The sequence below is a fragment of the Triplophysa dalaica genome, chromosome 1 (assembly GCF_015846415.1).
Source record: "Triplophysa dalaica isolate WHDGS20190420 chromosome 1, ASM1584641v1, whole genome shotgun sequence".
NCBI classification, from domain to species: Eukaryota; Metazoa; Chordata; class Actinopteri; order Cypriniformes; family Nemacheilidae; genus Triplophysa; species Triplophysa dalaica.
Genome location: NC_079542.1, coordinates 18,858,524 through 18,876,251, shown reverse-complemented (window position 1 = coordinate 18,876,251; position 17,728 = coordinate 18,858,524). Strand labels below are relative to the sequence as shown.

Sequence of the window (17,728 nt, the reverse complement as noted above, 5' to 3'; positions counted from 1 at the left end):
ACACAGCTTTGGTAAAAACTGGTCTAGAACGTTTGTAAAGTACAGTTCTTGCAAGCAAAAAATGTATGTTTATCTTTTTAGATAAGTCTAGATATTGTAAACGTATGAGATGTGTAATGAAAATGAAACAGCCATGTTTCCTTTAAATTGCTGTAGTTTTTATTTTTCTTGGGGTACATACAGTACTCTGTCTAATGGTTTCTCATTGACCAGTAACATTTCAGGTAAGACCTTTGCATTTATTTATTTTTTTGCCTAAAATTGATTTTACAATTATTATTTTTTATATAAAAAAGAAAACATGATTAATCAGCTTAAGAATATTAATAAAAAAGAAATAATTTTCATTTAAGTCGATACTTTTATTCAAGAACGAGGCAAGAGATAAAAAAAACACTCCAGAAGTCTTATAACATTTAATTTGAGCACTTTCATGTGGAATAACAACATTCTTTTCTGTATTCAGTATTTGTTTTTTGGAGAATAAGAAATAAGTGCTAATCTTAACTTGTTATTGTTAAACAACTATTATTAAATAGATGTCTGGGTTGATTAAATTTGGATAGGTAGGTCTGAGATGTTGCTTACATAAAGTGCTTTAGATTTTGTTACAGAATTGATTTGGAATAGCACATTTAGAGAATAAAGGAATTAATGTAAAACACAAATACATAAATAATAAGAATAATCAACAATTTCAGTTTATGAAATTTCACATTTTACAATTCATTGCACATTGCCACATATCATGTATTTGTACTGATATTAAAAAACCAACCTATTTACATAAATAACATAATTATTTGAACATTTGTTGTCATCCCGTAAATGGTCTTGATGTCCTCCTAGACGTTTACATCCACTCTGCAATGTTCAAAGCAGAGCACACAATGCCAGTAAATGCTTTGGAGGGTTTGCAGTTCAGAAATCCTTAGGTTTTAGTGTACATACATTGAGAACACCTCCCACACAGAGTGGTAATGCAGAATTCCTTGAGGGAAGTTGTACAGTTTTTACTGTAGTGTAGTGCCTCCCTGGGATGCAGCTGTAAGTTAAGGTGGTAAGAGGGGTGGCTTGAAGGTGCAGGCCCCCGTGCAGTGTCGTGGAGTGAGCATTTTGCAGGAGAAATGGTGAAGAGCGTCGTGAGCTTCTAGGAAAAAGTTCAATTTAGTGCCATGATTTACAAAGCGAGGGGTAAATATATATGGGTAAATCTATATATTATTTTACTGAATCACAATAGGTTAAATCAAATGTCACTCGGTAATGTATAATACATGATAATCTATTTCATATCTCTTATGCATAAACATGAGAAAGGTTTACATTTCATTACTTGTTCTCATATTGTATATTTGATAACAGTAAGCAACTGAAAAAGTAGCACTTGCATATTTTTTGTAGCCTACACAGAGCAATATATTTCTTAAACTATATAAAATAAGTTATTACATTTTGTCTCACTTTTATAGATAATAATGTATGTATTATTTTGATGATACATTATAAATTACCTTTAAGCTTCTGCTGAATTGCATAACGAGCCTTTCTCTCCTGATCCAACTCGTTGCACAATGTGTCTACATAAAAAATAAATAATAATAAATCAGTTGGGGAAGAAACTTTGAATGTTTTCTATTACCCGTGACCAGTTTATCTTATAAATCAGTTTAACTTAATATGCAAGTGTCACCTTTTCGTTTTCCCTTTTCTTTAACTTTTGCAAGATATGCATATACACTACCTCTTACAATCTGCAGCTGCTGGACCATCTCCTCTCGATAAGACAGCTCCCTCTTCATTTGATCCTGAAAATTATCTGTTAGAGTCAACATATATTAAAATAAAATATTCAAGGATTTAAATAATAATTACTTTGGCTTTTTTACCACCATAAAAATGTCTTAAATACCTTTCAAACTTTGAAATTCCCGTTCCAGTTTTTTTCTTAGCTCCACTTGCTCCAAGAGCTGCTTTTGGAGTTCCTCTGTGAAACAGATATCAAATAATTTATCATATTACTGCGATTTTAATTAACACACATAGCTCAATAGTTTTTGAGCAAGCTACTGTCTTCTGAAGGAAATTATCCCAAGTATTTTAAATATTAAGAGACGTGTCATGTATTTTTACTCTCTGTACTCTCTGTATGTTACTAAGGCAAAACACACGGGCCCCGTGTTTTCAAGCATGATATTGCAAAATAATTAGGACAGATGCCTGAGGGGTTTGTGAACGAGCGATGTAGATCGTCTGCAGTTCAAGGACAATTCTCAGTAATACATAATTGTGTAGATATTGCACGGTTTATATGCACAGTGTATGTAGGCCTATTAAAAAGGTGATAAATTAAAACAATGTGAGTTTTAAAAGATGTGTCTTAACGTCTTGTCCAAAAAGTATTTTAATAATTCGTAAAGCAATCTTATGTAGTTTACAACTTAAACTAACTATAAAAATATAGGCATTGCTTCTCTTGTAGCCTACCTTTTGCCATATTCTCAATGTCTTTCTCGAAAAAACGAAACCTGTTGTCCGTACTTCTCAGCGCGGCGTCGTCTGCAATAACATTGGGAAGGAATATACAATTAATATCATACAGATATTTAGGCCTTTGCAACAAATAAAAAAAATCACAAGATATTAATAAACACACATTTTAGACAGGCTACTTACTTGGGTTGTGTTTATTAACGCTAATTTCGACCGGACGTGATTTTTGCGGTTCACATTCGTCTTCAGTAAGATTGTTGTGTGACGTGTGTGAGCCTAAAAAGAAAAATGATCTTGTTATCAGGCTAACAATTAAAAGCGTTTAACTCAACGTTAAAACAACACACTCTTAAAGTGTAAGTTATTAAAATCAGGAAATCAATCTCATTACATAACAATTGATTTATATTTAAATGCGTGAATTCAATTTCTAACCGTTTGATTCATCTGCGCTGCGTGAAAGTTTAATAGTAGAACAGGGAAGTGTGTTCTGAAGAGACGACATCTCCTTTTCATGTGTGTACACCTGCAAAAATAACCAACCATTAAAAATAAATACAACCCCAATTATGCATCATTTTGTTCTTTCATTCCTTGATCACGCGACAGACAACATATTGTTATTAGTCCTATAATGATCTGAGAGTGTTTGGCTACATCAAGACAAATTGCTCATATTAAAAGGGTCAATTTGATCAGATGGACTTACAATGGGAATCATTTTCAGTCAAACGGGGGCAGTAACCACAGGGGAGCCCTTTCACCAATGCATTTATAACCCGCGGGCAGAATCAGACCTCACTATTCGTTCTAAACGTTTAATTTAGCACAATTACGCGCTGCTGCGTCCTTTTATTTAGATCAGTGTACATTAATAAACATGGAATTTAAACGACCTATATCCATAACAACCTAAATTGCAAACTGTTCAGAAATAGAAACTCTGAACCTCACAATTAAGCTAAATTACTCGCTATTAGAGCTAAATAACTGCTATAGACGGACAAGTGCTATCAGAGTAATGGCTGCCTTTATTCAGTTTGTATGTTTAGTTTGCTCAAATGAATAAAAAGATCCTCAGTGCTCAAAATAATCATAATGCTCTATATTTAAAGGGAATACAGATGACAGTGGATGCTATTTGAGCAAGTGCCATTTTGTTGCTTAGAGGGATCGAACACGTAGGCCTTTTTTAATTCAGAATTATTTAATTATTTTGGTTACATTAAATTTAATTGTGTGAGTTTCATACTCACGTCATAAACAGTGACATCGTTTTTCTTTGTCACCTGCTTGTTCTGCTTCTGATCAGAATTTTCACTGAAAAGGAAATGGTCGTCATCTGACTGTGGTGTGTGTCTGTGACTGCCCAAAGCGATTTCCCCCACGGGACTCTGCCGATCATCCACGGAAAGTTGTATAGACTCCTCGTCCTCCGGCAGTCTGTGGGATTCGACGTCGACGTCTGGCTCTTCCCCACTGTCCACACACGGAGAGGCAGATCTGTAGCTAGAGCTCTCACTCACGAAGTCAGGCGACAAGTGGCCACTATGTGCGCCGCTGTACGCCTCCCTGTTCCCGTAGAGCTTGGCTATACTCTCTGCGTCTTTAACCACTGGTCTGAAAGCAGAAATATAGCTGATCTTTCTAGGGGTGGTCGGTTGTCCCTCGGTTGACCTTGCCTCGTCCCCAGATTTATCTTCATCGTTTCTGAGTGACTGCGAGCTAGAGCAACGCTCGCTGTCGAACAGACTGTCTCTGGGCGTGTTTCCCCCTCTCTCACTCTCTGACATGTCTGTTTCTGTTTGTCGCCCAACTACGAGGTCTGTGTGTGGTTTTGGTTGATATGATGACAGTGGCAGGCTACCCGTGGTGGGCCAAAACATAGGAAACGATGGATAAAGACCGTCCTTCCCACCGGTCCAAAACACACCGGGTACGTTGGTCTTATTTTGGTCACTTACTCCATCGTCTTTCTTTTGACACAGTCCAAATGCTGGAAAACTATACGGATGCGGGAAAATAGGAGGTGGGATCTTCTGCAGCATGCCAAAACCCTTACTGGGCACAGGGATGACCGGGTAGTTACGCACAGTGTTGGTTAAGCTGAGGCTGCCACGGCCATCATCACAGCGCAAAGTTTTGTGGGGAACATCAGGGGACCTGGTCTGCGTGATGTTGCCGGAGGCCTGCGGTTTTAGTGGAGATGACATATCCGACCCACTCCCTGGCATTGCCCGTTTTCGGCTCCCACCGTTGAACATGGCCTTTACGTCCTCCCACGCGTGACAAATGTCGTCAGACAAGCTTTTATCGGTCAGTTTCAGGTGGCGTCGCCACGAATTAAAATTAGCGGCGTCTGGTTGCGTGTATTTGGATTCAGGTGTGCGGTGAGAATGAAAGATGAATTTGTTGGGCGAAAAATACATATTGCAATAAGTGCACTTGATGCATTTCGCCCTTGAGCTGTTGTACCTCGCCGGAATGAAGCTTCCTCTGCTTCCCCAAGCGCACTCGTGTGAAACGTCAAATGCGAAATTCTCGGGTAATTTGGGAGGATTGTGAGCTCCGAGGAAAGATTTGCAGAGGCGCTCGGCCTCGCGCTTGGTGATCATGCCACAGCGGCGCGAGGAGATGGGCATGGCTCCCGCGCGTCTCAGGATCTCCAGCTGCACAGGTGTGCACTGCACGCATGTAACTCCAAGAGCCACGCGTCTGTTGTGGATTTCATTGTAGCTGTAGTTCTTCAGTAAAGTGTTGGAAATTTGCGCTAGACACAGTCTCTCCTGACCGTCTATGACCAAAGAGACGATGGGCACTCCATACAGCCCAATCTCACTCACTTGATTTGGTTTCAGCGAGCTGGTGCCGGAATAAGGCTGCAGTTCTTGCTTTGAGTTAGGGGAAGAACTGGCATCTCGTCCCGCAGACAGCTGACTGGGTATCGACTCCATTCCTGAAGTCTGTCGAGGACAAATGAGAAATGAGAAATGATATTAAAATTCATAAATTATCACGAAGATGGGAATTATGATAGATTTTCCTATGAGGATATATTAAGACACAACAAAAACAAAATAATAATTAGCCTATTAGCATTTAGCTAAAAAAATACAGCTGATAATTTGTAGGCTATTTTAAATGTCTACCTACTTTTACCATGTAATGTTGGTTTCGACCACTATTTTTAAAGTAATTTTTCATCCTAAATAACATTTTTTGCTATTGAAAATATTTAGCAAGACGAAAATGTTATTGTCACGTTTTGAATTACATTACAGATTACAGTCCTGTTAATAATTTAAATAATACGTCATATTTATACGTATCAAATTAGAAGCCCGAAATTATTATTCACTCAAATATTCATGTTAAAAAACTCACTTCTCTAATCTAACCGATCAGTAGAACCCACTTTTGGACCTAAGAACCTGCATCATTGCTTAATGTCTCCAAATCGGCTCAGAATCCGGAGCGATTACTTAAAGGCCTCTTATCGCTCTAATACGCAAAAGGGGCAGAAGGGGAGCATCTTTTAGCTACGCCAATGAGCTTAGCAACAAGGAAAATAAGCACTAAGCCGCTTTCTGTGTAATTACATAGCATGTGCTGTTCGATCTGTTAATAAAAGTCTTATCATTTATAATTAAGAAGACATTGCGAAAGGAGCTTTGCGAGAGAATCTTATTCCCTTAGATGTGGTTACCTCAAATTACTTCCTAAATTCATTTTTTTAAATGTTTAAATATTCTTTGTATTTACCACTTTATATTATATTAGCTGCCCGTAAATTACTAGGTGCGGTAATTGGTCAAGGAACGGTATGCTTTAAAACAAAGGCAAATCTTTTTTCCATATTCTAAACCTCCTAATGGTGGCTAAAATAATTTAGCTAATCTAAAATAGTTTTTCAAGAAAATACATCACTTTTAATCTTATCAAATTGTAAATATGAAAACAAACATACCTTTTATCAAGTTAAGAGATCAGACGAGTAAGTCTTTCCGTTAGATAAACAGGCCTGAAGGAAGGATAAAAACGTCCGCGACTCGTCTACAGTGTGCGTGGAGGACTTCGAGTTTAGAAATAGTCTCTCCTCCCTCTTAAAACAGCTTTAGGCTTTCCATCCCACTCAGCTCTCTTGCGTGGTGATGGGAGCGCACACGGAGTGACCACATGGCAGTCCCGAAGCTCGTGCCTCTTCTTAATAGGTTGTACGCGATCTACTTCAAAAGAGGGGACGCCAAAATAATGAAAGTCACACCCACTGAGATCAAATCCGATTCTGGTATTAACCGTTTGCTGACACAATTACGAAACAAAGATCCCTGCCAAAGTGCCAAATCAAATTGAGCTTAGATAGATAGATAGATAGATAGATAGATAGATAGATAGATAGATAGATAGATAGATAGATAGATAGATAGATAGATAGATAGATAGATAGGAACAAAGGATGCCAAAAGATGTACACTTTGCTGATGACAAAAGCAGGACGCTAAGTGCCATTTAATCGTTTTTGCTTACTGGCGGTTGCGCATGAACTATTAGGGCGGTAATAGAAGCATAAAGAACAATGAACAACGTTAAATTATTACGCTTTCTTATTTTACTCAGAATGATAATATCCACACCTGTTTTTGTTTCTCTAAGACCAATACGTTTCTTACGAATTTTACAATTTAATGATGTTCATATTTAAGTGACACGTCGGATATATCATACAATACAACATTATGAATTTTCAAGAATCATTTGCTCGAGGCCATAGGTCTTTAGGCCATGCAGTCTAAACTGCTATTAAAGTCTGACGGTCAGCGCCTTTTACGTCACATGTCTCACGGTGAATGATACACATTTGTTAAACACACCAGCAGTGAGAGCGGCTAGTGTGTACAAACAGTGATATATCAGAGCAATGAGCTGAGGTAAGTGGTGCAACCCTATATGGCCGTATTAACTATTTAAACCCTGATCAATGCCCTTCAGTTAACCCCACTAAGTCTTGACGTAAAGATATTAATATGAGGCCAGACGAAGTTGTGCTGTCCACGAAGAATAACCAAGGACATTTCTTTCCAGAAATGTTTCGATGACGTGTTCGTCGGTGGTCCCATAAGTTACTTCTGAGACTGGTAAAGATGGTAAAATGGTTCAATGGTCAAATGTCCCACTGTGTTAAGTTGTGCTTCTTGTGTGTAATTTATATATAGTTGTTTATTTGAGAAATAAAGGTTTGGAGAGTGTCTCAAATTTATTAATAGGCTATATTACCTGCCGCCTAAAACATTATGAAACAATATAGGCCTATATAAAAATCGAAACGATTAACATTCACAATATACATTGAATAAACATGAGAATAGATGTGGTTTTCCAACAAATAAATTCTGCTTACATTTCAAATTACATAAGAGAGTTTTAGGTGAATTTTAAAAGTAGAAGGGCAGTTCGTTGCTTTTCGATGGGTTGCAAAGTTAAAAACAAATGCGAAAAAAATCTGTCAAGCGACGCTTTATTTATTATGCCCTATGACCGAGGGGCCACCGGCTAAACCTTATTCATTATTTATGGAAAGGGAAACTTTAACCAGATCTGCCTGGTCGTGTCTCCTTTCACAACCAAGAAGCTTCGTTCTGGCCCAACAATAATTACAATTTTATTCTGTAATTATTCCTTTCTTGTTAATTATTTAGAGATCAGACTCGATGCTGCATTGTTAGCGTTTATGGAGAGAAGACGGGGCTCACATGTCCTACTACAAGACTACCGGATCCTCCCCCGAGCAGGTAGAGCTACACAACACCCATCTTTAAACAAGTCACCCAGCCAGCATTTAGTCAGACCGTTGAATTTAATATCTCGAATAAAATGTATTTTTCTGTATTTGTGCAGATTGACACCTCCTTATAATAACAATCTTTGAAACAAAATAAAACATAATAGTAATAACGTTGAGACATATTACTTTTAGCAGACCAACCATATTACTTTGAGTTAAATGTGCTTAGTAACTCTTTGACATGTTATTAAATAATCAATGCCTGTTTTTACATAACGGTTGAATCAATACGATAAATATTGTGTTTCAGGACGACATATGCCATTATTGGCTCATTTATATACAAGCTATTACATTACACGAGCATGAGTAAATTAATTAAGGAAACATTATATAGGCCAGTTGTCAAATATCAAAGAAAGAACTGGGAAAATATTTCGTAATTAAACAGTGTCCTGTATATAATCACTTTGTATAATTAGTATAAAAATAATCAAAAAATATTCGTTTTAGTACTTTTATTTGCTGTAGCAAACGAGACCCTGCGGTGTTGGTGTGAGGAGTGGTACAAACAGTCATTTGTTTTGATATTAAATATAACCTCATCGGAAATATAACAACTCGAAAAATGTATATTCAATACTTCTGCTTGCATGAACACTTTTGAGTATGGAAATAAACACTTTATATGTTAGCAAATGTGCTATTATTAAACAATGACGTCATTATTGCTTTAATAAAAAAGACGCCCACTTTCCAACATTATTTACCAAAATAATTGTGCATAAAAAAACGTGAAGATTTAAAAAAGAATAATGCATAAATTTACTGTGATACAATTTCGATGTGATTTTACACAACAATGACTTCACTTTGAATGTTTGCAATAGCGGTAAGTGTATAGGCCTATTTGTTTCTCAAGAGGCTCGGAGTATTCAGGTAAGCTCCGGTAAGAACAAAGATGGAAACATTTCAATTTCAAACCGGTGGACGCTAGAAAAATAAGAGATCTTGTCCTGGAGGTCATTGAGAAGATTGGCACATAAATCAAAGGCAGACTAATTCAGCAAGAGAGGTTTAATAAACGCATCAACTGAGAACCAGTGTTCTACACTCACCGCTATATCCGCGCAGTATAAAACCACGACCCCAATAAATTTCACTTTAGCGCGAGATCAATCAGCTTCTCTCATATTGATCTCTGTCGCCTTGACACCCCTGAGTCGCCTGCCGCAACCTTTTTGTTTCGAGTGAAAATAGCGTTTCGATTACTGTTTTTATTAGGAAAAGATTGCTACAAGAGGTTCTCCGTGGCCTGAAAATTAAGTGGTGACATTTTAATTACTAGACATTGATAAAGGAATCTTGGTAATGGCTGTGAACAGGCCATTCAGTGCTCGTCCGGCCCCCGCGCTAATCAAAGCGGACTGCATGAGAAAGGTTGCATTACAGCAGCACTATATGGGGCTCACGGCACATACAGCAGGAGGAATACTGAGCGTCTTGAGCTCTTCTAATGCCATTTAACCCTAAAAGGCATATGTGGGTCATATGTGGGGTTTGCCAATCTAAAAGGGAGTTATTAGTTCCGATAATGTTGTCCCCATCTGTTATCTTAGGCAAAATCATAAGGAAACATTAACCATGTTTTTTTGCCATTTGGTTCATGGTTAAATCATGGTTAAACGATGATTACTGTAGTGAGAACATGGCCAGTTTTCATAAGGGTTAGTAGAGAATGATAAATAGTATTATTTTATATTTGTTTGAAAGAAACGGAGCATCAATCTGTCACACCTAAATACAATATTTTTATTGATTAAAAGTTGTTCAATAACTTGTACAATAAATAATTGTATTCGGCGCAGTTTGCTTCAATGAATATGATAGATTTTAGAAAATAAGATTTAAGACAAATAAGACATTTTTGGCGATTGTGTGTATAGGCCTATCCTAGACTGAGCTTCGCAATTTGAAATATAATTTTTGTCTTCACATTTCTTATGCTTTTTATATTGATCATCATAACGGTACATCACAAGTTATTGTAAACATCAAGGGCGGGATGTGTAAGCGAACACTAACAGTGATCCGGTTCAATATGCACTCATGCGGGGAGGAGAGTGACTCCGACCTCTGTATCAGATTCCCACCACACTCATCCTGTATAAGGACCCCAACACTAGGAAAACCCATGACCACTAATGAATTATGTGTAATCAAATACCAGCATTTAAACACACTTGTGTGAACTAATGCTTATCATATAGGAGATAAGACGATGCTAAAGACTATATTCTGTGAAGATGATATGGGTATAATTATGATATAGCCTAATACTAAATTATTTATCTTATAAACAATGTAAGGAACACAGCGGGTGATGTGTCAAAACACACCAGTGTTAATGAAGTGTGTGACACAAAATAAATATACAGTCTGGACTTTAAAGCGTTATTTTTTTAAATGGAGCTTCTTTAGAGGAAATAAACTTAAATCATGATTTAGAGAGAATGATATGGTATTTTCAAAAAGATTTCGACAAAGCATCACCATTACTGTTATGGAACATAACAATGGATATCACAGAAATATTACATTATTATGTCAAAATGTGCACAAGAGAAAAGCCCAAAAAATAAAAAATCTAGTTATATCATCCTGTACAACAGGAAAAATGTACAAACTGCAGACAATTAAAACAATATTTGAAAAGTTTATTCACACAATCACCTGATGTTGAAACCTTTCCTCAACTGATTTAGGAATTCACACAATTGTTTTGTTTCTCAGAGATCTCAGACATACTTTGATAGTTGGCCTACACCTGAAAAGTGATTTGGCCAGATTATGATTTTTAAGAATTCAAACAGAGACAGTGCAAAGAAAACTAACAAATAATATAACTTATAACAGGTAAAAAACAAACAAAATAATGCATTTGGCTTTGGTATGTGACAATTACACTTTCTAAAGAATAAGAGTGTAAATGTCATTTAGCACTATACACATTTGCTCTAATATAAAATTACCTCTGACAGTATTCTTGTTCAATTGTACGGTATTTATTTTTCTCAAAGGTACAGGCACTGAGGAAAAACATTTAATATCTGTCACTTTCATCAAAACACAATCCATGAAGTAATACTGATTAAACATTAAAATGACTCCTCTAGTATAAGAAGAGAAGACAGATGTGATGGCTCGTGTTTATTTTCCAACAGATGTCAGTGTAAAAGCTGATGTATGACAATCCTCTTTCCTGCGATGCATGGAAAATGTGACAGAGTAGGTGTGCTGATTCACTTTAAGCTGACCCAGTCTTTAAACAAGTGAGTTTAATTTAGAACTGCTACAATACATTTGAGTTTTCTCACTTATTGATTGGGATCTTCTTTAAAGTGAAGCCTAGTTTCTGACCTAATGGCTTATGGCTGTTGGTGGAGGCACTAACTAACTGTAATATCTTCATAAAACCAGTGCCGTTTTGAGCACTGCTGTGCTATTACTTTCTGTGTGGAGGAATTTGTGCTATTTTAGCACAGTGCTAAGGTCTTAGCAAGATAACTCAGCAGCACGTCTGCAGTTCACAAAGCTGTTACAAAGCTGTTACAAACCAACCGAAGGTAAGTTCAGATATATGTGAAGTAAAACAGATAATGGAAAATGAATTACTTGACTCGAAGTACTAGGTTGTACTCCAAAATGTTCCTTACACAGGGCACAAGAATTAAGGCAGAAACAAATAAAATCAATTAAATGCATCCTACAAATTATAATTCTTCATAAACCTCTAGATTTGGACCCACATTAACCAAGAACAAAACCCATTGGGCTTTCGTACAGTATTACAGAATGCCACTACTGGAATATCTGAAGTCTCATTGCATCACGCCTCCACACAAGCTGCTATTCACTGCCTTCTATCATAATAAAACATCATCACATTTTTCTAACTATAATGGGGTATTGCCAGTCCTGGCAGTCCATTTGTGAAACTCAGTAAAAAGCAGCTTTAAAAACAACAGTTGCAATGGAGCAATGCTTGACACAATCTCATATATTTTAAAACCGAACAGTTTTACAGAACACAAGATGATTTATGACGCGGCCGTAATGTTTTGGCAAAACCAGATTGTTGCTTCAAGTACAGCGACAGTCTCTCATTATTTTTACTCAGATTCAAATCCATGGGAACTGAATTTGAGTTGAGCAAGCAACAGCCCCCCTGTGAGGATCTTATGGTAAAACATTTACATTGGAATCGGCACAAGAAGTGAAAAGAAATCCATTGTTGAAGTACGAAGTTAAAGATTTGGGTTTAGGCAATCCAATATTCACCAACCATGATGAAAATCCTCCTGTCAAAATGCTAGCCTAATCTAAATAAGACCACTTAAGCAGTTCTCACTCCATGCATCATTGCAAGTGAAGGTTAGGTTGTGGGGTTCTCCATAAGGTTCTGTAAGCTCTGCTGATGCGTCTGCCAGTTGAGTGGAAGATGCAATTTTGCCACCGTTCTTCACATAAGCCTCTGTGATTGCTGTGCTCTCCGGTCCTCTAGGCTGCGACACACCCACATGGACACAACCTCTGTGTTGCCATCATCATATTGCATAATAAAGGGATGGTCCTGAAGTAGGATAAGAGAAAAGTACAGAATGAGATGGATACATAGCAATTGATTTTTCTTTGTTGTGGTTTCTCTCATACAGAAATATAATTTTGTTATAGAGATTTGTTGCTTGAATACACAAAAAAAGGAAAATTCCTGTCATCATTTACTCCCCCCTATTGTCATTTCAAACCTGTATGATATCTTTCTTCTGCAGCACACAAATGAAGATATTTCGAAGAATGTTAGTTACCAAACTATACGCCGCAACCCATTCACCTCTATTGTATGGACTCAAAACCAATGCAAGTGAATGGGTGCCTGTTAACAACAGTGTTCAAAATAGCTTCTTTTGTATTCTGCAGAAGAAACAGAGTCATGCATGTTTGAAATGAAAAAGCTTGAGGAAATGATGACAGAATTTTCATTTTTGGGTGAGCTATTCCATTAAATGGGAAAAGAGACAAATTGACAGGTACTTTATTTAAAAATAAAAACTCAAAATGTCACTAGGGAGTGAATAAAGTTGTCATCGAATGTGGATTGTAAATCACGGGTTCAACTCGTTGTCTTAACTGTGCTCTCTAGGGTAAGTTGAGTCGAGTAGAAAAGCATATCAGCTTTAATTTCTCTGCTACAAAGCTTCTCAAATACTAATAACTTGGTAATAAAACATTCAACTTAGAATCCCAGAGAATACTGCTAATGTGAAAATGACAACTCCTTTACCAAATCCTAAACTTAAACATATGACACAACTGCCGCCATCTCACTACCACCGCAATGCCGGTCTCTATATTCCGCATCCTTCCTTCAGTGTCTCAATGAGGACAACTCAATGCCATCTATCCTTCTGTCCTCATAATGGTGTGTTCTGCCTGTGCCACAGTGAGGTTAATCACTCTCAGTGCAGGAGTGTTGGAGAGGGTAAACCTGAGGGGCAGCTCAACCATGCACCCATCTCATCAATCACACATCGCCCGGGCAGCCGAACACTCTGTGCCAGCTCTACCACCAAACCCAATGCTCTAATATGCAGCTCTGCAGATGAACTGGCCTCTGCGTGTTGAGCCAGCCTGCTTGGGTGACGGTGTGATCCCAGTCTTTTTTTGATCTGACATAGAATAGGAAATTGAGAAAGGGGACAGTGTGTGTAATACACAACTTACCCCTAGCTAAGAGAAAAATCTCAACTTGAACAATGAAGTGGATACTCAACAAATTAGCTCTCGTTTGTGTGTCTCATGACCTGAAATAAATCAGAGCTTAGACGGTTACCTGCTTGTTTGGCTGTGCTGAGATGGATCACAAGCGCACAAACCTCACCACCTGTGAGTCCCTCTGTTCCATGTATGTTTGCGTGTGCCGGAGCATGCCAGAAACGGGCCCTTCATTAATTAACCCACCTGCTGCAAGCTTAGCACACTTGCAGAGTGGAGAGAGGCAGTATACATACTCCGTTAGTTAGGTCATTACAGTCTCCCCGCTTTAACACGTGAACAAAAAAATAAATAAATGGAAAAATCTCATTTAAAAGTGTGGCTACATTAATCACAGCCCCATATCAAAGTGTGATAATCACCCGAATTCTCCATTAAAGTAAAACTGCCAAACCCAGGGGAAATCTCACCTCTCTGTTTAATTGTTTTGAGTCTGTTAAAGGCCTTTAATCTAAGATTAATTTATGCATTTTTAAATAACCCTACATATGATTAATAAGCTCGAAAATTAAAAGGAGTCCAAAGCAATTATAACAAGTGGTTGGTCATCACCTCATTAGAATGTGTTGGCGAGCAGCGACAGCTCCGTGGAATGCGTGTCATTGTATGTGCGTGCCGATATTCAAGCCGAGAGAAAACGTGTGCCAGAGACGCCGAGTAGGTGAATAAGTCAGTGTAATAACTGGGTCTTTACAGATTTGCATACTAATGACCTGCTCCCGACGGATCAGGAACCATGTATATGAGCTCTTGGACAATGTAAAGATTTCATAGCCGCTGATCTTTTAATTCAACAGTCACCATGGAACAGACCATCTATGTGGATTAAAGAGCTGCAGGGTAGAGGTAGACCTACTTTGCTTATCCCTAAACTGATACAACATTCACTTTAGTGAGTCTGATAGAAGGTTTGCTTTCAGCTAACTTCTAACAACTATGAAATCTGAACATCTACCAAACCTCCGACAGATCTCCAAATCATACGAGATATTTTGAAGAATGTTGGTAACTGAACAACAGCGCACCCTTTGACTTTTATTGTACGGACACAAAACCAATGCAAGTCAATGGGTATCACGGTTGCTTGATGACCAACATTCTTCAAAATATCTTCTTTTGTGTTCTACAGAAGAATGTCATACAGGTTTGAAATCACAAGAGGGAGAGTAAATGATCACAGAATTTTAACGTGTTTGGGTCCAGAAGCTTTGGAGAGCCCCAGATCTCAGGGGGATGAGAGGGAGGGATGGCAGACAGACAGTGTCAGAGAGCTAAAAGGTAGGATTACCCTCTGGGGAGTTCGAGAAGCTCCTCAGTGTGCTAATGTGTAAACAAGTCATCAGAGCAGTGTCAGAGGGCTTTTAAAGCCTGTTCTCACCAGAGTCCCCCTGGCACGGGCCACTGGCATTCAGCGGGACAGTGTGTCTTTTTAAGGGCCGTTCCCCTGGGTCTTAAAGCACATGAACGCAAGCAATCTCTCCTTAGCTCATCAGCCCATGCAATCAGGAGACGTGGGGGTGGATATAGTTGCATTGTGACAGATTCACAGAGTCGGTAGGACTCTTTCTGCTTTTGTTCCAGGCTAAAGCTCATATCTTCTGCAGCTGAGCCCCTGGACAGCCCACAGGGAGCAGGAGGGGGGTGGCAGAGGCCAGAAGAGGAGAAAAGGTGCTAAAAGGCTGAGTGACAATGACAGAACTCTTAGCAGAGGAGAAGATGTCAATCACTGCACTAGATCTAAAACTAAAAGCTTTACACATATATTTACTCACATTTAGACATGAGACATGCTATTCTGGGTTAGGACTTTTTCCATGTCAGAAACTAAAGTATCCCACATGTAATCAGACATTGTAAAAATACAAAAATAGGATTTCTTTTGCCTTTTAGTTCAACTGCTGGACGGAAAGCAATGAACAGTCTGAACAATCACATCCGCAGTTCATCTCTACATTAACAGTCACATCTCTGTGGACTACGCTGTCCGTGGTGCTGAAAGAAAACCCAGCTGCTGTGTTGACAGTTTTAAAGACTCAGAGTGCAAACTTGTGAGCAGACACACAACATCTGATTTCAGCAGTCCACACAGTAGGGGAATTTTAGTTGTTCCCAGTGGCATAAACACAGAGAAGAGAGGACAGCATTTTTCAAACTCTTGAGTTTATCACACCCATAAGCTTTTGTGCATACTGGCTCTTTTTCCAGACACAGTCTTGGTGACTGTCTGCCCTCGGTCACAAAGTTTCACATGCAAAAATTGAACAATACAGAGAAAATCGTAAGCATCAGACGGTTAGGGTTTTTCAATGTCAAACACATTTTTATTCGTTTTCCTAGGCAGTTTTAATATGTTTGTGCCACAGAAAAAGACCATTCAAAAAGAAATGCATCAGTAACAACACCCATTTAACTGACCAGACATTAAAACCTTGTTTCATGCATTCATTAACCTCTAGTTGAAAAAAATGACTACGTTAAAAGTTGCTTCTATTGTATCAAATGGCATTGTCTTGTCCTCCAAAGCCTCCATGACAGAATAAAAGTGTGTGTATACATAATATATGTCTGTGCATATTCTTTTATAAACATACACATACCTTAGAAGGAGCTTTATCACCAAGTGAGTTTATACACACAAGGAATTTGACTTGACTTCCAGAAGAAAGTGTACACATAATGGAAATATACATTAAGATATGAAAAAAAGAGAATTAAATAAAAACAATAACGCACTATATACAAAAAGTGAAAAATTATAGATAAAAACAACATGATTTTTTAAAAGAGTGCACAGATGTGTTATTTACAGGTTTAACCTATTGTTTCTTACAATGTACAGTTTCCAGATGCTATGTGCAAGCGTGCAATATGATGGACAGAGGGTAGTAAGAGCTTTTAATTGTTCAGGCTGAAAATAGCCTTCGGGGAAAAACTGTTCTTGTGTCTGTCTGTTCTGGTGGTCAGTGCTCTGTAGCGCCAGCCAGATGGCAACAGTTCGAAGAGGGAGTAAATATAGTATAGATACATGTATATATTCCATTCCATTCCATTTTCTACCGCTTATCCGAACTACCTCGGGTCACGGGGAGCCTGTGCCTATCTCAGGAGTCATCGGGCATCAAGGCAGGATACACCCTGGATGGAGTGCCAACCCATCGCAGGGCACACACACACTCACTCATTCACTCACGCACTCACACCCTACGGACAATTTTTTCACATGTATATTTAAATAAGAAAAATATAAAAATGAATAAATGTTTATATATAAATCTAATTTCATACATATTAATATATACATGCACATTTTGTTCTATGGGCCATTCTATGGTGCAAAATCAAAGTTGGAAACAGCATGTTTTTTTTAGCAAATTGTATAATATCAAAGGAACACATTTCTAGTAATTGTGCAGTTAATTTTCTTATTGTAATTTCAGAAAGTTTTGGAAAATTCTTCCTCTTCCCAAATTTTGTCATTACCAAAACACAATAATATATGATTTAATAAAAAATGATTATGTTTACATTTTAAGATTTTGTTCAAATCTACTTTTTAAATATATATTAAAAAAAAACATGTTCCACATGTAAATCAATAACATTTACAATTTCAACAAT

At 37.8% G+C, this 17,728-nt stretch overlaps 2 protein-coding genes across 10 annotated transcripts in view; both read right to left on the bottom strand.

Moving 5' to 3' along the window:
• Window positions 1-352: 352 nt before the first annotated feature.
• Window positions 353-6,675, bottom strand: skor1a (SKI family transcriptional corepressor 1a). Of its 8 annotated transcripts, none has more exons than XM_056756436.1 (9): window positions 6,461-6,675; window positions 3,750-5,456; window positions 2,929-3,019; window positions 2,677-2,769; window positions 2,488-2,559; window positions 1,913-1,987; window positions 1,745-1,819; window positions 1,515-1,580; window positions 936-1,150 (listed from the first exon to the last, which is right to left on the bottom strand). In XM_056756436.1, exons 2-9 carry the CDS (start codon window positions 5,445-5,447, stop codon window positions 1,053-1,055), a joined length of 2,268 nt encoding a protein of 755 aa, XP_056612414.1. In that variant the 5' UTR covers window positions 5,448-5,456; window positions 6,461-6,675; the 3' UTR covers window positions 936-1,052. The 8 variants fall into 8 exon arrangements, with proteins under 8 accessions (XP_056612397.1, XP_056612407.1, XP_056612414.1 ...); XM_056756441.1 differs by having other exon boundaries at window positions 936-1,147; XM_056756470.1 differs by having other exon boundaries at window positions 1,025-1,150; window positions 1,745-1,808.
• Window positions 6,676-10,971: 4,296 nt separating this feature from the next.
• map2k5 (mitogen-activated protein kinase kinase 5) overlaps window positions 10,972-17,728 on the bottom strand; it is a 41,866-nt gene continuing 35,109 nt past the window's right edge. For both annotated transcript variants that reach the window (XM_056744784.1, XM_056744785.1), the window contains exon 22: window positions 10,972-12,908. In XM_056744784.1, coding sequence (XP_056600762.1) covers window positions 12,798-12,908 — 111 coding nt within the window. In that variant the 3' untranslated portion in view covers window positions 10,972-12,797. The remainder of the gene's footprint in view (window positions 12,909-17,728) is intronic.